This window comes from Sus scrofa, chromosome 6 (genome assembly GCF_054392235.1).
Source record: "Sus scrofa isolate SSC_HxYL_T2T_F1_AM1 chromosome 6, Sscrofa_HxYL_maternal_Yorkshire_Landrace_v2.0, whole genome shotgun sequence".
NCBI lineage: Eukaryota > Metazoa > Chordata > Mammalia > Artiodactyla > Suidae > Sus > Sus scrofa.
Genome location: NC_139388.1, coordinates 154,241,295 through 154,257,265, shown reverse-complemented (window position 1 = coordinate 154,257,265; position 15,971 = coordinate 154,241,295). Strand labels below are relative to the sequence as shown.

The 15,971-nt window shown below is 33.1% G+C and overlaps 2 protein-coding genes across 12 annotated transcripts in view; one reads left to right on the top strand and one right to left on the bottom strand.

Annotated features, from left to right (window-relative positions):
- DOCK7 (dedicator of cytokinesis 7) overlaps positions 1-15,971 on the bottom strand; it is a 225,956-nt gene that overhangs the window by 122,171 nt on the left and 87,814 nt on the right. The gene's annotated exons all lie outside the window — the stretch shown is intronic.
- ANGPTL3 (angiopoietin like 3) lies at positions 4,130-14,529 on the top strand. 3 transcript variants are annotated; one of them, NM_001003926.2, is given in 7 exon segments: positions 4,180-4,697; positions 5,307-5,417; positions 7,907-8,015; positions 9,692-9,805; positions 10,241-10,336; positions 12,772-13,038; positions 13,404-13,628. In NM_001003926.2, coding segments are annotated over 7 exon segments (1,389 nt in total). In that variant the 5' UTR covers positions 4,180-4,202; the 3' UTR covers positions 13,601-13,628.

Sequence of the window (15,971 nt, the reverse complement as noted above, 5' to 3'; positions counted from 1 at the left end):
AAAAAAAAAAAAAGCTAAGGTAAAAATAAATGACTTCTTCAAAGGTCACTGATCTTCTGGATCTGTGTTATTCAAAAACTAGTCTAGTGAGACTACAGAGTATGTGATGTGTGCCTGTTCTAACTGAGATATGCTAAAAGTATAAAATATATATAGCATTTAGAAAATATTAGAATATAAAACATCTAATTAATATTTTTATATTGATCACATTAGAATGAAACTTTCTGATATTTTTGATTAAATAACACATACTATCAAAAAATTTCACTTGTTTCTTTTTTCTTTTTTGGCTGCACCTGTGGCATGCAGAAATTCCCAGGCCAGAGACTGAACCCACACCTCAGCAGCAACCTGAGTCAGTACAGTGACAATGTTAAATACTTGGTCTACTGAGTCATTAGGGAACTCCTCTTTTTTAGATATATTGTTCACACTATATTTCCATTGGATGGTGATGTTCTGGACAAAGAAAGAAAGGGAAGCTAACAAAATATATAACTAAATATATTTGCCTATTAGATTTATCAGTTTTTTGCTCTGGCATTATTCTTTAGTGAATATAAACATTTCTATTCATAACTGTGTTTTTCTTACTTTTAAAATCTTTCTACCAAATATATTAATGTAAAAACAAATGACCATAGTTTAAAAGGTAGAAATTAATAGGAATAATATATTCAGCTGATCCAAAATGCTTTCTCTTTTAATGGAAGTTAAATTTCCGTAAGATTGCACAACCTGGGGGAGGATAAAGGACTATCCTTTGCTTAAAACTTAAACAATGCTCTTAAATGTCCTAAAGTTCTATGTAGCAAAGAAGTTTTGTGTATTAGTTCTTAGAAACGAGGAATCCTTAGATTAAGGTCTAATTTTTCTTAGTTTCTTATTTAAGTTTTTATAATATCACTGGTTACATCTGATCAGGTTTCTATTTAAACAGGCACAAGTTTGAGCAAAGATTAGATTCTGCCTTTAACACTATGTGCTCAGACAGGAGGCATTAAAAGTTAGATGAAAAATCATTAACAAAATTACTACTTTAATTACATTTCCCACATTGACACTCTTCCACAACTTGTGATTAGACAAATTATTTAATTACCTTCAGTAACATGTCAAACTACTATAAGAAAAAAAATTATCTAGGTATTTCTACCCAGAAACAATAATTACAAATCAAGAATATGTGACCAATACCTCTAATCCGTTATCACTACATTATATAAATTGTGCAAAAAGTGCTAATATTCTAGTACAACAACCATAGTAAGAGGAAATCCCTTCACACGACCTCTCTTGGGTACTAGTGTCCAGTTATTTTCCCACACTGGAAGGGACTGCTTTTCAAAATCCTTTCTCTAGAAAGAACCTCTTAAATCAAAGAGCGGTGAACATCTACTATACACAAATTTAATGTTTGAAAAAATCCCATATTAAGACTTTATCATTATCTTATTTATTCAATAAATACTTATTGTTTCTCCAGCAATGTAAGGCATTGTACTGAAGTGCTCAATGGGTTATAAGTTTAAAAAAGATGTAAGTCTTGCCAACAGCTTACAGTACAACAGAGACAAAAAGTTGGCCCATCTCAATTCCCTCTCACCTAGAAGATGGATGAAATATCGCAGTCAACAGGTTTAAGCCAGAAAAGTAGATAGTTTAGTTAGGAGAAGTTTCGAAATATGCCCTTCATGACCAATGATCACAACACAACCATATCCCTTTTAAAAAGGGCGGGGGGAGGATTCAGATTTCTTTACTTTTCAACATACATTTTTATAATTCCATAACAAGTAACAGTGGTAGAGGGTAAGGTGAAAATGAAGAATAAGGAAAATTGTTCTGTTTTTCTTCTTCATTAGTGAAAGTATTTGTATATTTTTATTTACTTGCATTCTTTATTTCTCTTACAAACAGAAACATTTATGTGGTTCTGTATTGGACACTTAGAAAACGTATACACAGTCTAAACAAAAGACATAATTTATTGTACTTACCAAGGTCCAAAAGACCAAAAAATAGAAAATCTAGATTCTAGCAAAATTTCCCAACTTTAACATAAGGCTAGAGAATATTTACCAATAAAATATTAGAGTAATATTACAAAAATGCATTGACTACTCCTAATTACCAAAAAATCAGTTAATGCATAATACTGTATAGTGTTTCCTAAACATTAGGTAGTGCTCTTAGAGTGTTAAAAATATTAAATTTTAATTTTTTTACAACTCTATAAAGTAGATATTCTCTTCACTTGATAGACAAGAAAACAGAGGAACAGAGAAACTAAGTAATTTTTAGAGCTGAAGAATAGTAGTGCCAGGATTCCAATTCAGCCAGTCTCTCTGAAGAAAGAATCAAACTCTTTTAACCATTAGAGTATACTACCTCTACTCTAACCATTCTATCAAAAACCCTGAATCATCAAAAGGGTCTCTATTTTATGCTAAGAAGTATTTCTAAGAACAGATATTTGGAAATGCTTCATTTTGTAAAGTTTTGCTTGATAATTTATAGTTTAAATTGAAATTCGTTATGTTAAAACTTTTCCCTTTGCAAAAAAGTGGATTTCTTTTATTAGGGCTGATTATAAATGCATACACACACAAGTCATTTCATGGATATAATAACTAATATTTTGTATACTCCCTATTCGCATGACACTGTTCTGACTGCTCCAGACATAGTTATTTCTTTTAATTATCATTAAATACACAATAAAAAATACCCCAATTTACAGATGAGGAGACTGAGGTATGGAGAGGTTAAGTAACTTGTCTAAGGTAGGACAGCTAGATCTGGCTTTTGAACCCAGACCATAGTCTGATTCCAAAGACCATACTCTTAACAATTTTACTGTATTAATTTACCAAGATAAGTCATTTAAAGGGATTGTTTTCTGAAAAAGTTTTTAATATAAACACTCAAAAAAAATAATCAGTGATTAGAATTGAATTAAATTCTTTAATTCAAAAAAAGAAAAATAATCAGTTATAATTTAACTGAAGTATTTAGCATTTTTCTTTTTTTTTTTGGTCTTTGTGCTATTTCTTTGGGCCGCTCCCGCGGCATATGGAGGTTCCCAGGCTAGGGGTCAAATCGGAGCTGTAGCCACTGGCCTACACCAGAGCCACAGCAATGTGGGATCCGAGCCGTGTCTGCACCTACACCACAGCTCACGGCAATGCCAGATCGTTAACCCACTGAGCAAGGGCAGGGACCAAACCCGCAACCTCATGGTTCCTAGTCGGATTCGTTAACCACTGCGCCACGACGGGAACTCCTAGTATTTTTCCTTTTAAACATAAGTTAGAAGCATAGTGGAACATTTACTTTTAAACATACCACTAATTTTTTTATTTTGTTAAATTTATATCACGAATATTGTTACCAAGCTCAAAAACTTCAGACAAATGTGTGATGTGCAAATAGTTTCTGTCCCTGGAAGTATTTAATTCTGGCTGACCTTAGAAAATTACATAATGTATTGGTCTTTCCAGTGGGCCCAGAGAAAAAAGGTTAGACCATTGAGACATAGAATATAATGGGAAAAAAGGATGAAATACCTTTTAATGTATAGTATTTTGTGACAATATACAAATACAGTTAAGATAGATCATTGAAGCAAAAAGATACACTCACAACTATAGTGACAAATAATAAGGAATATGTAATCATACGTTGGTTTATTATAAAGGGTACTATGGGAATGCAGCATTGAGAGCCACTAATACCACCTGCAGAAGTGGAAGAAGGCTTTGCAGAGAAGGCATTTTTGGAGATGGAAAACTGTTTTCCAAAGAAACTAAAATACAATTTGGGAAACGTATACTTAATTCACTAATTTTTACTCAATTTGAATGATGAATTTATCAGTCAAAAGAGTTTGGTATTTACTTGCAAATCTCTTTAAAAATGACAAAATCAGCTTTTAAAAAAATTAAAATACAATAATCATTTTAAACGACCTATTAAGTTAGTTGCTTATTTCTTTGACTTCAATTAGCATTGATCTAACTCAGTGTGGAAGGTTACATTCATACAAGTTTACACAGCTTAATGATTAACTCTATTCACCTGCCAACCTTACTGTTTATGTAGCAAACAATGTTAACTAGAGAGTCTAGAAGTCTAGGTGTGCTTATAGGAAAAAAACAAATTCCAAATCATTTCAAAGTGGAGTAATTAGGATAAAAATGTACACTATTAAGCTCTTTCTTCTTATTGTTCCTCTAGTTATTTCTTCCAGAATTGACCAAGACTCTTCATCACTTGACTCTGTGTCTCCAGAGCCAAAATCAAGATTTGCTATGTTGGATGATGTAAAAATTTTAGCCAATGGCCTACTTCAGTTAGGACATGGTCTTAAAGACTTTGTTCATAAGACTAAGGGCCAAATTAATGATATATTTCAAAAACTCAACATATTTGACCAGTCTTTTTATGACTTATCACTGCAAACCAATGAAATCAAAGAAGAAGAAAAGGAACTTAGAAGAACTACATTCAAACTGCAAGTCAAAAATGAAGAAGTAAAGAACATGTCACTTGACCTCAACTCAAAAGTTGAAAGTCTCCTTGAAGAAAAAATTCTACTTCAACACAAAGTAAGATATCTGGAAGATCAATTAACCAATTTAATTAAAAATCAACCTGAAATTCAGGAACACCCGGATATAACTTCACTTAAAGTAAGTAGAAACCAAAGAGCATTTGTGATTGTTTTCAATGTGAATATTTTTAAAAATATTTTAAGATAGGCTATTTGAAATATGTTACTGAACTGTCGAAATACTGTATTTTTCTCATGAAAAGAAACCGCCAGGAAAAAAAAAATTCTCATTCTAATTTGAAGTTAGTTTTAATGTTTCCCTAACATTACTTATGAAAATAACTAAACTTTGCATTTCAGATGAAAATTATTACAAATTAGAGTATTGCAAATTCCTGGATGCAAGTAAAAGGCTAAAGGAATTTAACTTATTTAACTTGTAACTATTCTCCCATGTTTAAAACATAGAAAAGCAATACAGTCAATAAAAAATATATTAATTTCTTTTTTCATTTAATTGAAGTTCAGGAAATCAGATTTTGGAGATGGTACATTTTAAATACAATACAAAAGCAAAAGTATGTACTATGTGAAAGTAGCATACAAGGGAAAATGTTTGCCAAAATTCATTTTTCTAATCCAGTATTAGCTCTAAAAAATTAGACTGCGATAGTGTTCTAAAAGGGGGAAAAAATGTCTAATTTAACAAAAGAAAGAAACGTCTAACCAACCTACAATCTATGTCTAGACTTTTGTGGAACAGCAAGACAACAGCATCAGAGACCTTCTTCAGACTGTGGAAGAACAATACAGACAATTAAACCAACAGCACAGTCAAATAAAAGAAATAGAAAACCAGGTAAGTCAGCATTTTATCATCTCCAATCTTTTACATAGATTTAGGTTCATGAACACTGTATGCTAACAGTATGTAAAATAACAGTTGGATGGTGAATAAAGGGACCACATCAGCATGACTGTTAAGTCTGTAGGCTCCGAAGCTAATGAACTGAGTTTGAATTTTAACTCTAAAACTTTTGTGGGAACTTAAATAAATTACCTAACCCTTTCTCAAGTTTCCTCAAATCTTCCATGCAGATAATAACAGAACCCATCTTATAGGACTGTTTTGAGGAAAAAAAAGAATTAATTCATGCAGAGTATACCCTCAATTTAACAAAAAGTGATTCAATTAAAATTTAGATTAGATTATGTCTCTTTACTCAAAAAACCCCACAATGGCTTCCCCTCTCTCTCACAGCAGCCCCAAAGCCCGCATGACTCCTTAATTATCTCACTGACTCCATCTCCTCTGCTCTAGTCTAGTGGCCTTTTCACTGTTACTCAAACACATCAAACACACTGCTGTCTTGGGGTCTTTGCCCTTGTTGCTGGACTGGAATGCTCTTCTCACTGGTATCTGCATGGCCCACTCTTATTTCCTTTACGTCTTTCTCAAATACAGAAATCTTCAAAAGAGTCTTCTCCGGTAACTTCATCAGAAATCACAATCCTCCATATTCCTGCTTGACCTGTTACCTCCTTCATTACCTTTTTTTCCCTTACCACTCACCCTATTTAACATAATATATATTTTAGTTATTTATCTCATCTATCTCTGCACTAGGATATAAGCTCTATGACTATAGAAATTTTCTCCCATTTTTTTAAATTTACACCATTTACACACTGTACTCCACAACACACAACACTGTCTGACACAAAATAGGCATTTAATAAAATGCAGAGCTAATAAAGGTAACGTCCTGTTTAGCACGAAGTCAATAAAACTCGCTATGTTTAATATTATTCTTATCATCAGAAGCCCTGATAATTAAAGTTCCATACCCAACAAAATAATTAATCTACAATGTAAATAACTGACTAGGTGAGGAATACCTGTTTGGAATAAGGCCATGTCAGACTCTCAACATTCCAATATATATAATACCATAGTTCCAAAATATTAACTAGCAATATGGTGAAATACCATTTAAAAGCGTTTCAAAAATAACACAGACTCAAAGAAACTAGGAAAAAAAAAAATGATGCCAAGAACTACAAAACAAGTGTTATTATCACTTTCCACTAAACAAACATGTCGTTACATGTTTCAGTAATTTTATGACTCATAATTTTAGGGTATTTTTACTAATTATCCAAAAAGGGGTTTTGCCAGCTAGTTTTGATTTCCATAACTACTTTCTTACTATATGTTATTTTTCTTTTTCTTTTTCTAATAGTTGTACCTGTGGCATATGGAAGTTTCCACACCAGGGGGTGAATCCAAAGCTGCAGCTGAGACCTACGCCACAGCCACAGCTACACTGGATCTACACCACAGCTTATGGCAATGCTGGATCCTTAAGCCACTGAGCCAGGCCAAGGATCAAACCTGAATCCTCAAAGACAACATCAGGTCCTTAACCTGCTAAGCCACAATGGGAACTCCTTATGTGTTATTTTTCTAATTTTTTACCTGTATCTTTTATTATGATTAAATGAACCTACTCACAAAAGCAAAAACTACTATAAATGCTATACTCCTAATAATAAAATGTATGAAGAATTCAAAACAATGAAGGTGGAAGATGCCTTAGATCATCTGATCCAACTTACTCAAATTTAAGAAACCAAAACTCTTTAAGTTACCATATAAGATCACAGCTACTTAGTAGAAAAGACTAATACCCAGAAAGTGAACTTACAACAGATCCTTATAAATTATATTCTAGGAAATGTCATTTACGCTAACATCAAAAAATTAACACTAATAACACAAGATGTTAAATACTCTGCTTTTCTCAGCCGACCAAGAAGAAAAGCTATCAGTCAATAAACTGCAAACCCAGCACAACAATCAAGTACTGAATATATTGAAAGTAAACAAATAAGCCTGCCAATTTGTTACCTTTACAGATGTTTACATGTCAAAAACTATCAAGAAAGCAGCCTTGTTCAACTTACATGCTATGTCTTAAGACCTACAACTGAGAATTATTAAATTTAAAATCTGTGTCACTAAATAGTACATTACATTCATATAAATAAACAGAAACTACCAAAATATTCTAAGCAAAGTCTCTGCCTTTGGTCTTCTTGTTTTTTTGACCAATTTCTCTTTCTCTGTTTTTTTGAACTCATTAAATAATATGCCTGATTAAGTATTTTGAGAAAAGGAAGGCTTTATGATATGTATAGGGTTGTTTATTCCTCTTAACATCGGAAACTATAACATATTATGAACTAAAAGATGTATATAAGTTTTAGTTTTAATGTCTTCCCTCAGAGTCCTCTCCTTGTATATTTAGTATTATCTTTAAAACTAGATTTGTATTCTCTTATCAGTTAAGAAGAACTGGTACTCAAGAATCCACAGAAAATGCTTCTAAACCACGAGTACCAAGAACTACTCCCTCTCTTCACTTGAATGAAACAAAAAATGTAGAACATAATGGTAAGATAATCGGGTGGCTTTCCTTCTTGAAGCTACTATCATAGAATTTTTTTTCTATCTTTGACATTTCCATCAAAAATCCCTATTCCAGAAGTTCCCTGGTGGTTTAGCGGTTAAGGATCCAGCATTGTCACCGCTATGGCACAGGTTCGATCCCGGGTCTAGGAACTTTCGCATGCTATGGACACAGCCCAAAAAAGCGGAGGGGGGGGGGGTTTAGAAGCAGTCTGTGACAGATATCAGCACAACACTGTAAATAAACTATCCTTTTTTAAAAAAATCCCTATTCTCAAGGTCTATTCTAGATTAAAAGAGAGTAAAGACATAAATCCAACAAATACGTCAACCTAAATTGGATACTGGTGATTTTTTAAAACTCTGTAACACACAATAAGAAAATCAGATCAACTATACTCTAATAAAAAAATTAAATAAAAATGATTAAATGGAAAAAATGGAAATATGAATACAGACTTTATATTAGATAATATAGGATTATTAATTTTCCTAGATATAATAATGACATTATAGTTACAGAAGAGAATAATCTCATGTTTAACAGATGCATGCCAAAATACCTAAGGGGTTAAGGGTCACGATGCTTGCAAATTATTTTCAAATGGCACAGGAAAACATATACTTGTGAAAATCTGTTTATAAAGCAAATATGGCAAACTGTGAACCACTGAACACAAATGGAAAGATTATGACATTCTCTCCAATGTTTCTACTTTCCATAAGAACAACAAAAAGATGGGGGGACAAAGTCCTTACTTCCAACCAAGCTTCGACAAAATGATATACTTTCAAAACACATATACTTTTAATATAAAAAGGTCTCTTTTAGTTTCCTCTATATATGTTCACTCCTCCCACATATTTCTTGACTACCTGCTATGCACCAAGCACTATGCTAACATCTCACCTGTATTACATCTAAGGTAGAAAAAATTGTTTAAAATTCTCATTTTGTCACTTTTCTTAAAAAGAAATCAGTTTGGTTAACAACTATTTTGATATTCTTTTTTCTTTTTTTGGCCGCACCCGTGGCATATGGAAGCCCCTGGGCCAGGGACTGAATCAAAGTCGCAGCTGCAACCTATGCCACAACTGTAGCAACACTGGATCCCTTAATCCACTGCACCGGGCTAGGGATCAAACGCTCATTGCCACAGCAGCAACAGCAGGTCCTTAACCTGAATGCCATAGTGGGAACTCCTGTTTTGATATAACATGCATGCCATCCAATAAAAACACTTTAGCATAAAGTACCTTTTTTTTTTTTTTTTTTTGTTAGGGTCGCAAGTGTGGCATATGGAAGTTTCCAAGCTAGGGGTTGAATAAGAGCTGTAGCTGCTGGCCTACACCACAGCCACAGCAAAGCAGTATCTGAGCCACGTCTGTGACCTACACCACAGCTCCTGGCAACACTAGATCATTGACCTACTAAGCAAGGACAGGGATCAAACCTGCATCCTCATGGATACTAGTAGGGTTTGTTACTGCTGAGCCACAACAGTAACTCCCAGCATAAAGTACTTTTTACAAACACATTAGTGAAAAAGACTAAAGGCTACTTTCACCACAACTGCAAAAAATGTCAAGCAAAACTTTAACCTCTAAAGTTTTCATCCTTCATTACTGCATCTTATGTAATGACATTTTGTTGATTCTAGACATTCCTGCTGATTGTACTGTCATTTATAACAGAGGCGATCAAACAAGTGGCATCTACTCCATTAGAGCCAGCAACTCTCAAGTATTTAATGTCTACTGTGATGTTAAATCAGGTAAAAGTACCCTAAGGAAAAAAAACAGACAGTAGTTAGCTCAGGTTACTCACTACCTATTAGAGTAAGACTAATTCTGTTATCTTTGCTTTGAAGATACATAAAATGAACTCTCTGTATAACTCAAGTAGTTATATAGACCTAGCACCAAATCTTATTTATGAATTTACTCATGCATTTATTCAGTATTCTTTTTCCATAAAATAATCTGAAATGGCTATAAGTTTATTAAGTTTAAGTCAATAGTTCATTAAGACAAATTCATTAGTTACTCTTAGCTTCTTGGGACCATAATAAATAATAAAATGTTATTACCATAACAATATTAATAACTACCTTACAAAGCCACCAGTTAAAACCAAACCAAAAACAGTATTTTGTTACATCTATCAGCATCAGTCTACTAAAAATACACAATTTGTTCATTATATTCAGGTAGTTCGTGGACATTAATTCAACACCGAATAGATGGATCACAAAACTTCAATGAAACTTGGGAAAACTACAGATATGGTTTTGGGAGGCTTGATGGTAAGGTGACTTCATACATTCCTTCATTCACTTGTTAATTTAAAAATATGTATTAAGAACCTATTGGAGTTCCTATCACGGAGCAGCAGAAACGAATCCTAGTAGGAACCACAAGGTTGTGGGTTCAACCTCTGGCTTTGCTCAGTGGGTTAAGGATTCAGCATTGCAGTGAGCTGTGGTGTAGGTCACAGACACAGCTCAGATTCTGCATTGCTGTGGCTGTGGCGTAGGCCAGCACCTGTAGTTCCGATTCGACCTCTGGCCTGGGAACCTCCATATGCCATGGGTGTGGCCTTAAAAAGACAAGAGACAGGGAAAAAAAAAAAAAGAACCTATTTTAATTGTAAATCAACTATATTTTAATAAAAAATAAAGAAATAGGGAGGAAAAAAAGCACCTACCATGGACTGGGCATTAAAAAACACAACAATGAATGAGGACCAGTCCCAGCCTTCATAGAATGTATTAATAAAAATTACCCATTTTTAAGTAATTGAACTTACAAGTGTCTTCATCTGAATTATTCTTTTCACAATTATATGTCTGTTCTATATATACTTATGACAATTTAACTTGACAGCATCTAATTATTGTAAATATAATTATCAAAGACAATACTGATTAACTACTTTGTATTTTGAATAAGAGGTAAATGTTATAAATCAGGTACAAAGAAAACCATCCTTATCACTGGTCATTCTATCTTCCTTATTCACATTTTACATATCAGCTATTTGGAGATTGGAAGGCAAAAAGAAGCTGTCAGATGTACAGTACAAAATTTTTAGGTCTCAATTATATAAATGTATGCTGTACAAATATGTGATTTAAAGTAAATTTAATTTTAATTCAATGAGAATTTTATTTGGATCACAAAATAAGATAAAAAAACAAAATAAACAAAATAAAAATAAATGAAAGAGGTTTAAAATCTAACAAAGCAACTGTAAAAATCCATGAATGATGTACATGGATTTATTCATGAAGTGGCTAACATGCATTATGACAGCTGTACTATTTGACCATTTCATCAATTCTATATTCAGACTAGCAGTTAAATCCCTACCTAAAAGGTATAATCAGTGAAACATTTTCTAGCTCCGAAGCTCATTCTAAGTGTGTGAGTCCAGGGTACCCATTTATTATTACGAGAAAGTAAGCCATCTGTATTTTGCCATTCTTAAAATGAAGTCTGCTAATTCAATGGCAATACGGAAATTGACTTTTTTCCCCTTAAATATTTTAGTAAGAGGGATAAAGAGAGATTAATTGTGATAACTAAAGAGATCTATTTGTATTTATGTTGTTTTAAATTCCAAATAAAATTTTTATACAGAAAAGTTAAAATTATGCTTTTTAATGTCAAATGTTTTTTTAAATTTATTTCCTTCTTTTTCTACAAAGAAAACATAATACCAAGCAAATATCAAAGGCCAAGACTATGTTTGAGGAAAATGACACTATGATCCAAGTCTCCTGAAATACTTAACAAATCTCTTGATAGTGGATAGGTATGAATAAATAGCTGATAGTAAAGCCAGTACATACAAGGACCCAGAAGTCCTCATTACTAGCTATATATAATTAGATAATACTTTACCAATGACCAGACCTAAAAATACTTACAAGAGTCTAATATATTTCACTGTGAATTATGCCTAAGAATATTCATTTTAGAAAGGATAATCAGACTTTTGGTAGGCCTATTAATATTTTAACATTTTTTACAAACAGAATTACCTTCAATAAAATTATTTTTAAAGGAAATTTTTTTTGTCTTTTTTTTAGGGCCGCACCTGTTGCTTATAGAGGTTCCCAGGCTAGGGGTCCAATCACAGCTACAGCTGTCAGCCTATGCCACAGCTACAGCAATAGGGGATCCAAGCCATGTCTGTGACCTACACTACAGCTCACAGCAATGGCCAGATCCTTAACCCACTGAGCAAGGCCAGGGATTGAACCTGCATCCTTAGGGATTCTGGTCAGGTTTGTTACCTCTGAGCCATAACGGCCAATACCAAAAAGAAGTATTTTATTTATTTATTTATTTATTATTTTTTTTTTAGCTATTTCTTGGGCCGCTCCCGCAGCATATGGAGGTTCCCAGGCTAGGAGTCAAATCGGAGCCAGAGCCACAGCAACGTGGGATCCGAGCCGCGTCTGCAACCTACACCACAGCTCACGGCAACTCTGGATCATTAACCCACTGAGCAAGGGCAGGGACCGAACCCGCAACCTCATGGTTCCTAGTCGGATTCGTTGACCACTGCGCCACAACGGGAACTCCCAAAAAGAAGTATTTTAAGAGACCCTAAAATAACCAAGGGGTTCAAGACTAAAACAACAACAACAACAACAAAACTCTCAAAAAAAAAAATGGCCTGTGCCTAATCTGCAGTTAGCAACCCACAGATTTTCACAACTTTTCTTTTCAGGAGAATTCTGGTTGGGTCTAGAGAAGATATACTCCATAGTAAAGCAATCTAATTACATCTTACGAATTGAGCTAGAGGACTGGAATGACAACGAGTACTATATTGAATATTCTTTTCACTTGGGAGATCATGAAACCAACTATACGCTACATCTAGTTGAGATTGCCGGCAATGTCCCCAATGCACTCCCAGAACACAAAGATTTGATGTTTTCTACTTGGGATCACAAAGCAAAAGGACATGTCAACTGTCCAGAAAGTTATTCAGGTATTCACTTGCTAATATCAATACTTTATTTTCATATCTTCAAAATATTTTCCTTGAGTATCAGCCAACTTCAATGCCAGCTCTTTAAAATATGAATCTGAAATAAATAATTTCGCTATAGGTAAATGTCTCTTAACATAAGTGTTAATTTGATTCTGGTTCAATTATGTGTTTTACCGCTAGCCTTTCTCAGATATTTTATTTTTGGTGGGGCATATGAGATTTATATAGATTATTTAAAATTTGAATATATACATACATACTGTCATATTTATAAGAAATGAAGATATACTCATGCAGAAACATAGTAACAATAACTATATATGAGTCTGCATCCATTAAGTTGCATGTCTATCTTTTTTTAGGAGGCTGGTGGTGCCATGACGTCTGTGGGGAAAACAACCTAAATGGCATCTATAAGAAGCCAAAAGCAAAAATTAAGCCAGAGAGAAGAGGAATATGCTGGAAGTCTCAAAATGGAAGGTTATACTCTATCAAATCAACCAAAATGTTGATCCATCCAATAGATTCAGAGAGTTCTGAATTAACTAAAGCAATTTAAAAAGCCAATAAATTAAACATTACACTCATCCCAAATTACTATATTTAATAATTTAGTATTAAATCTCTAATAGAAGGCTTTAGAAGAAAGTATTTATATAAAACCTACTACCAACTTAATATTAAACATATCATTACCTCAAAGAATACAATTTACCTTTCTCAATCAAAATTCTTCTGATGATCAATACATGCATATATTCTGTACTGTGTGAATCAATTTTAGATGATCAAAATCTAAATTTTAACCAGTGGGTGCATTTTTAAATTAACTAAATAACAAACCTGGAAAAAGATTTTTGTTTTTAAAGCCATTATGTAGGCTAATTTCACAACTTCCCTAGTTTAAAAACTTTCTTTGCTAAAATTCTAAACGAATAAATATGAAGGACTGTATCATTCTTATATGCTTAATTTCAAAACTAAAATTTTGTTCAGAGAACATGAAAATCTGTAGTAAGAATTTTAAAACTGATGCTTCATTAGCTACAATATAATTTGAGGTAAATGTTTGGCATGCTTTATTTATGAAGCCAAATGAAGGGATGAAATACTGCACTGAAACAGAATCATGATCTTAAACAAATACAATAAATCAGGGTTACAAAGTGATGTTGACTTTAAATAGCAGGTATCACTGTACTTAATTGTTAGCTTATCTACACTGTATACATTTTATATATCCTAACACTTAATACTGTGACAACAATAACTGTAAAGGGATCCTGTCAAAATACAGTAAGAATGATTGTATTTACCACATGAAGTTTAATAATTTACTCCCCTTGGACATGATGCGAGTCTAATACTTAACACCATATCCAAGGTTTTCAAACAGAATTAAGAATCATAAAAAGTTACTCGATGTTTAAATTGTCTGAGAGGTGTTCATGTACGTTTCCAAATTCAATAAAGACTCATTCCCCTAAATTACAGAAATTTAAATTCTTGTAGTTTTTTGACATCCAATAGAAGTATGACTATGTTATTTATAATTTAAATAATTTAAATTCTAAATCCTCAAGGACTATAATCTCAACTGTATTTATTTTTAAATAAATAAACCTATCAAAGAGAAATAAAATCTTGAATTAAGTAGTTTTTAAAGCATATAGTGCCCAAATTATATCCTGACTCACCTTAGTCAATAAATATTTAGCATTACGGATTTTAAATTATCTAATATAGGTCACATATTTTTAATATATGACACATGTATGATCTATGTGATCCTACATAAATGTTTTGTTCCAAAAAATACAAAATAAAGGCAAAAATAAGTTTTAGCTTTCAGATTCACATCCAAGCTGGCAAAATTGACTTTTTAGATCCAGAATACCAAAATGGCTTTTTTTTTCAAAAGTAGAAAGCTTTTAAATGCAAAATAATGCATTATTTAATATATCAAATGTTTTCTCTATTTTTTATAATTCTCACACAATGTGTTTCATTTTGTTCCTTTTAGGAATACTAAATTATTTTTTTTTCCTCATATAAAGCTTAGATTAAAAGAGAATTCTGTTAGAGAAAGGGTTTTTTCCTTTGCAGTTCATAAAATCATGTCCTTCTCTCCTTCCACCCTCCCTAGTTTGACAAAGTGTTCCAACTGCACCACTGACACAAATGTCAAATCCAGTGGCCTCTTAGTCCACATTCCCTTTGATTTCTCTACTAACCAATAAGAGTATTTTCTCAAACTTGACCTTCAGTTTACTTCCACAATACTACTACACTTTCCCAGGATTATCTCTAACTGGAATCCATCTTTAAAGCCCCATCCCCTCCAATTATTTAGTACTGTGGGCCAATGCACAATATTCAATCATCTCAGGCTGTGACCTTCTGAAATTCTAACTACTCTCATGGACTTATCTATGTTCCAAGAATAGAGCTTCCAAGTCTACGTCTTCCCAGATCTTTCTCCAGTCTCCCTTCTTCCATTCCTTACCTGCCACTTCTCCTTTTGATAACCTATAAAAATACCTCAAATTCAACCTAACAAATAGCAAATTCACCAATACCTCACTGCCTCCACGGGTCCTCCCTTTTACCTTAGCACTCTGTTCTCCGTATCTGGCACTCAATGGTGCTATTACACTTCCAGTCATAAAAGCTTAGAACCCAGGAAGAATCTCTGGCTTTTCAATTAACTTTGTAAACCCCCTCTCCTGTACCATGAGCCACTAAATTCAATACGATCTTTTTTTTTTAAGTCTCTTAATCTGATACACTTTCGTCCCATTCCTACTGACAAAAAACTGCCAAGGATCACCTTTAACCTAAGTCTTAAATTTTCTAAAAAAAAAATCTCCTGCCTGGCCTCCTAATTTTATGTCTATTTCCTTTCAAGTTTCCTAAAGCAAATTTATAAT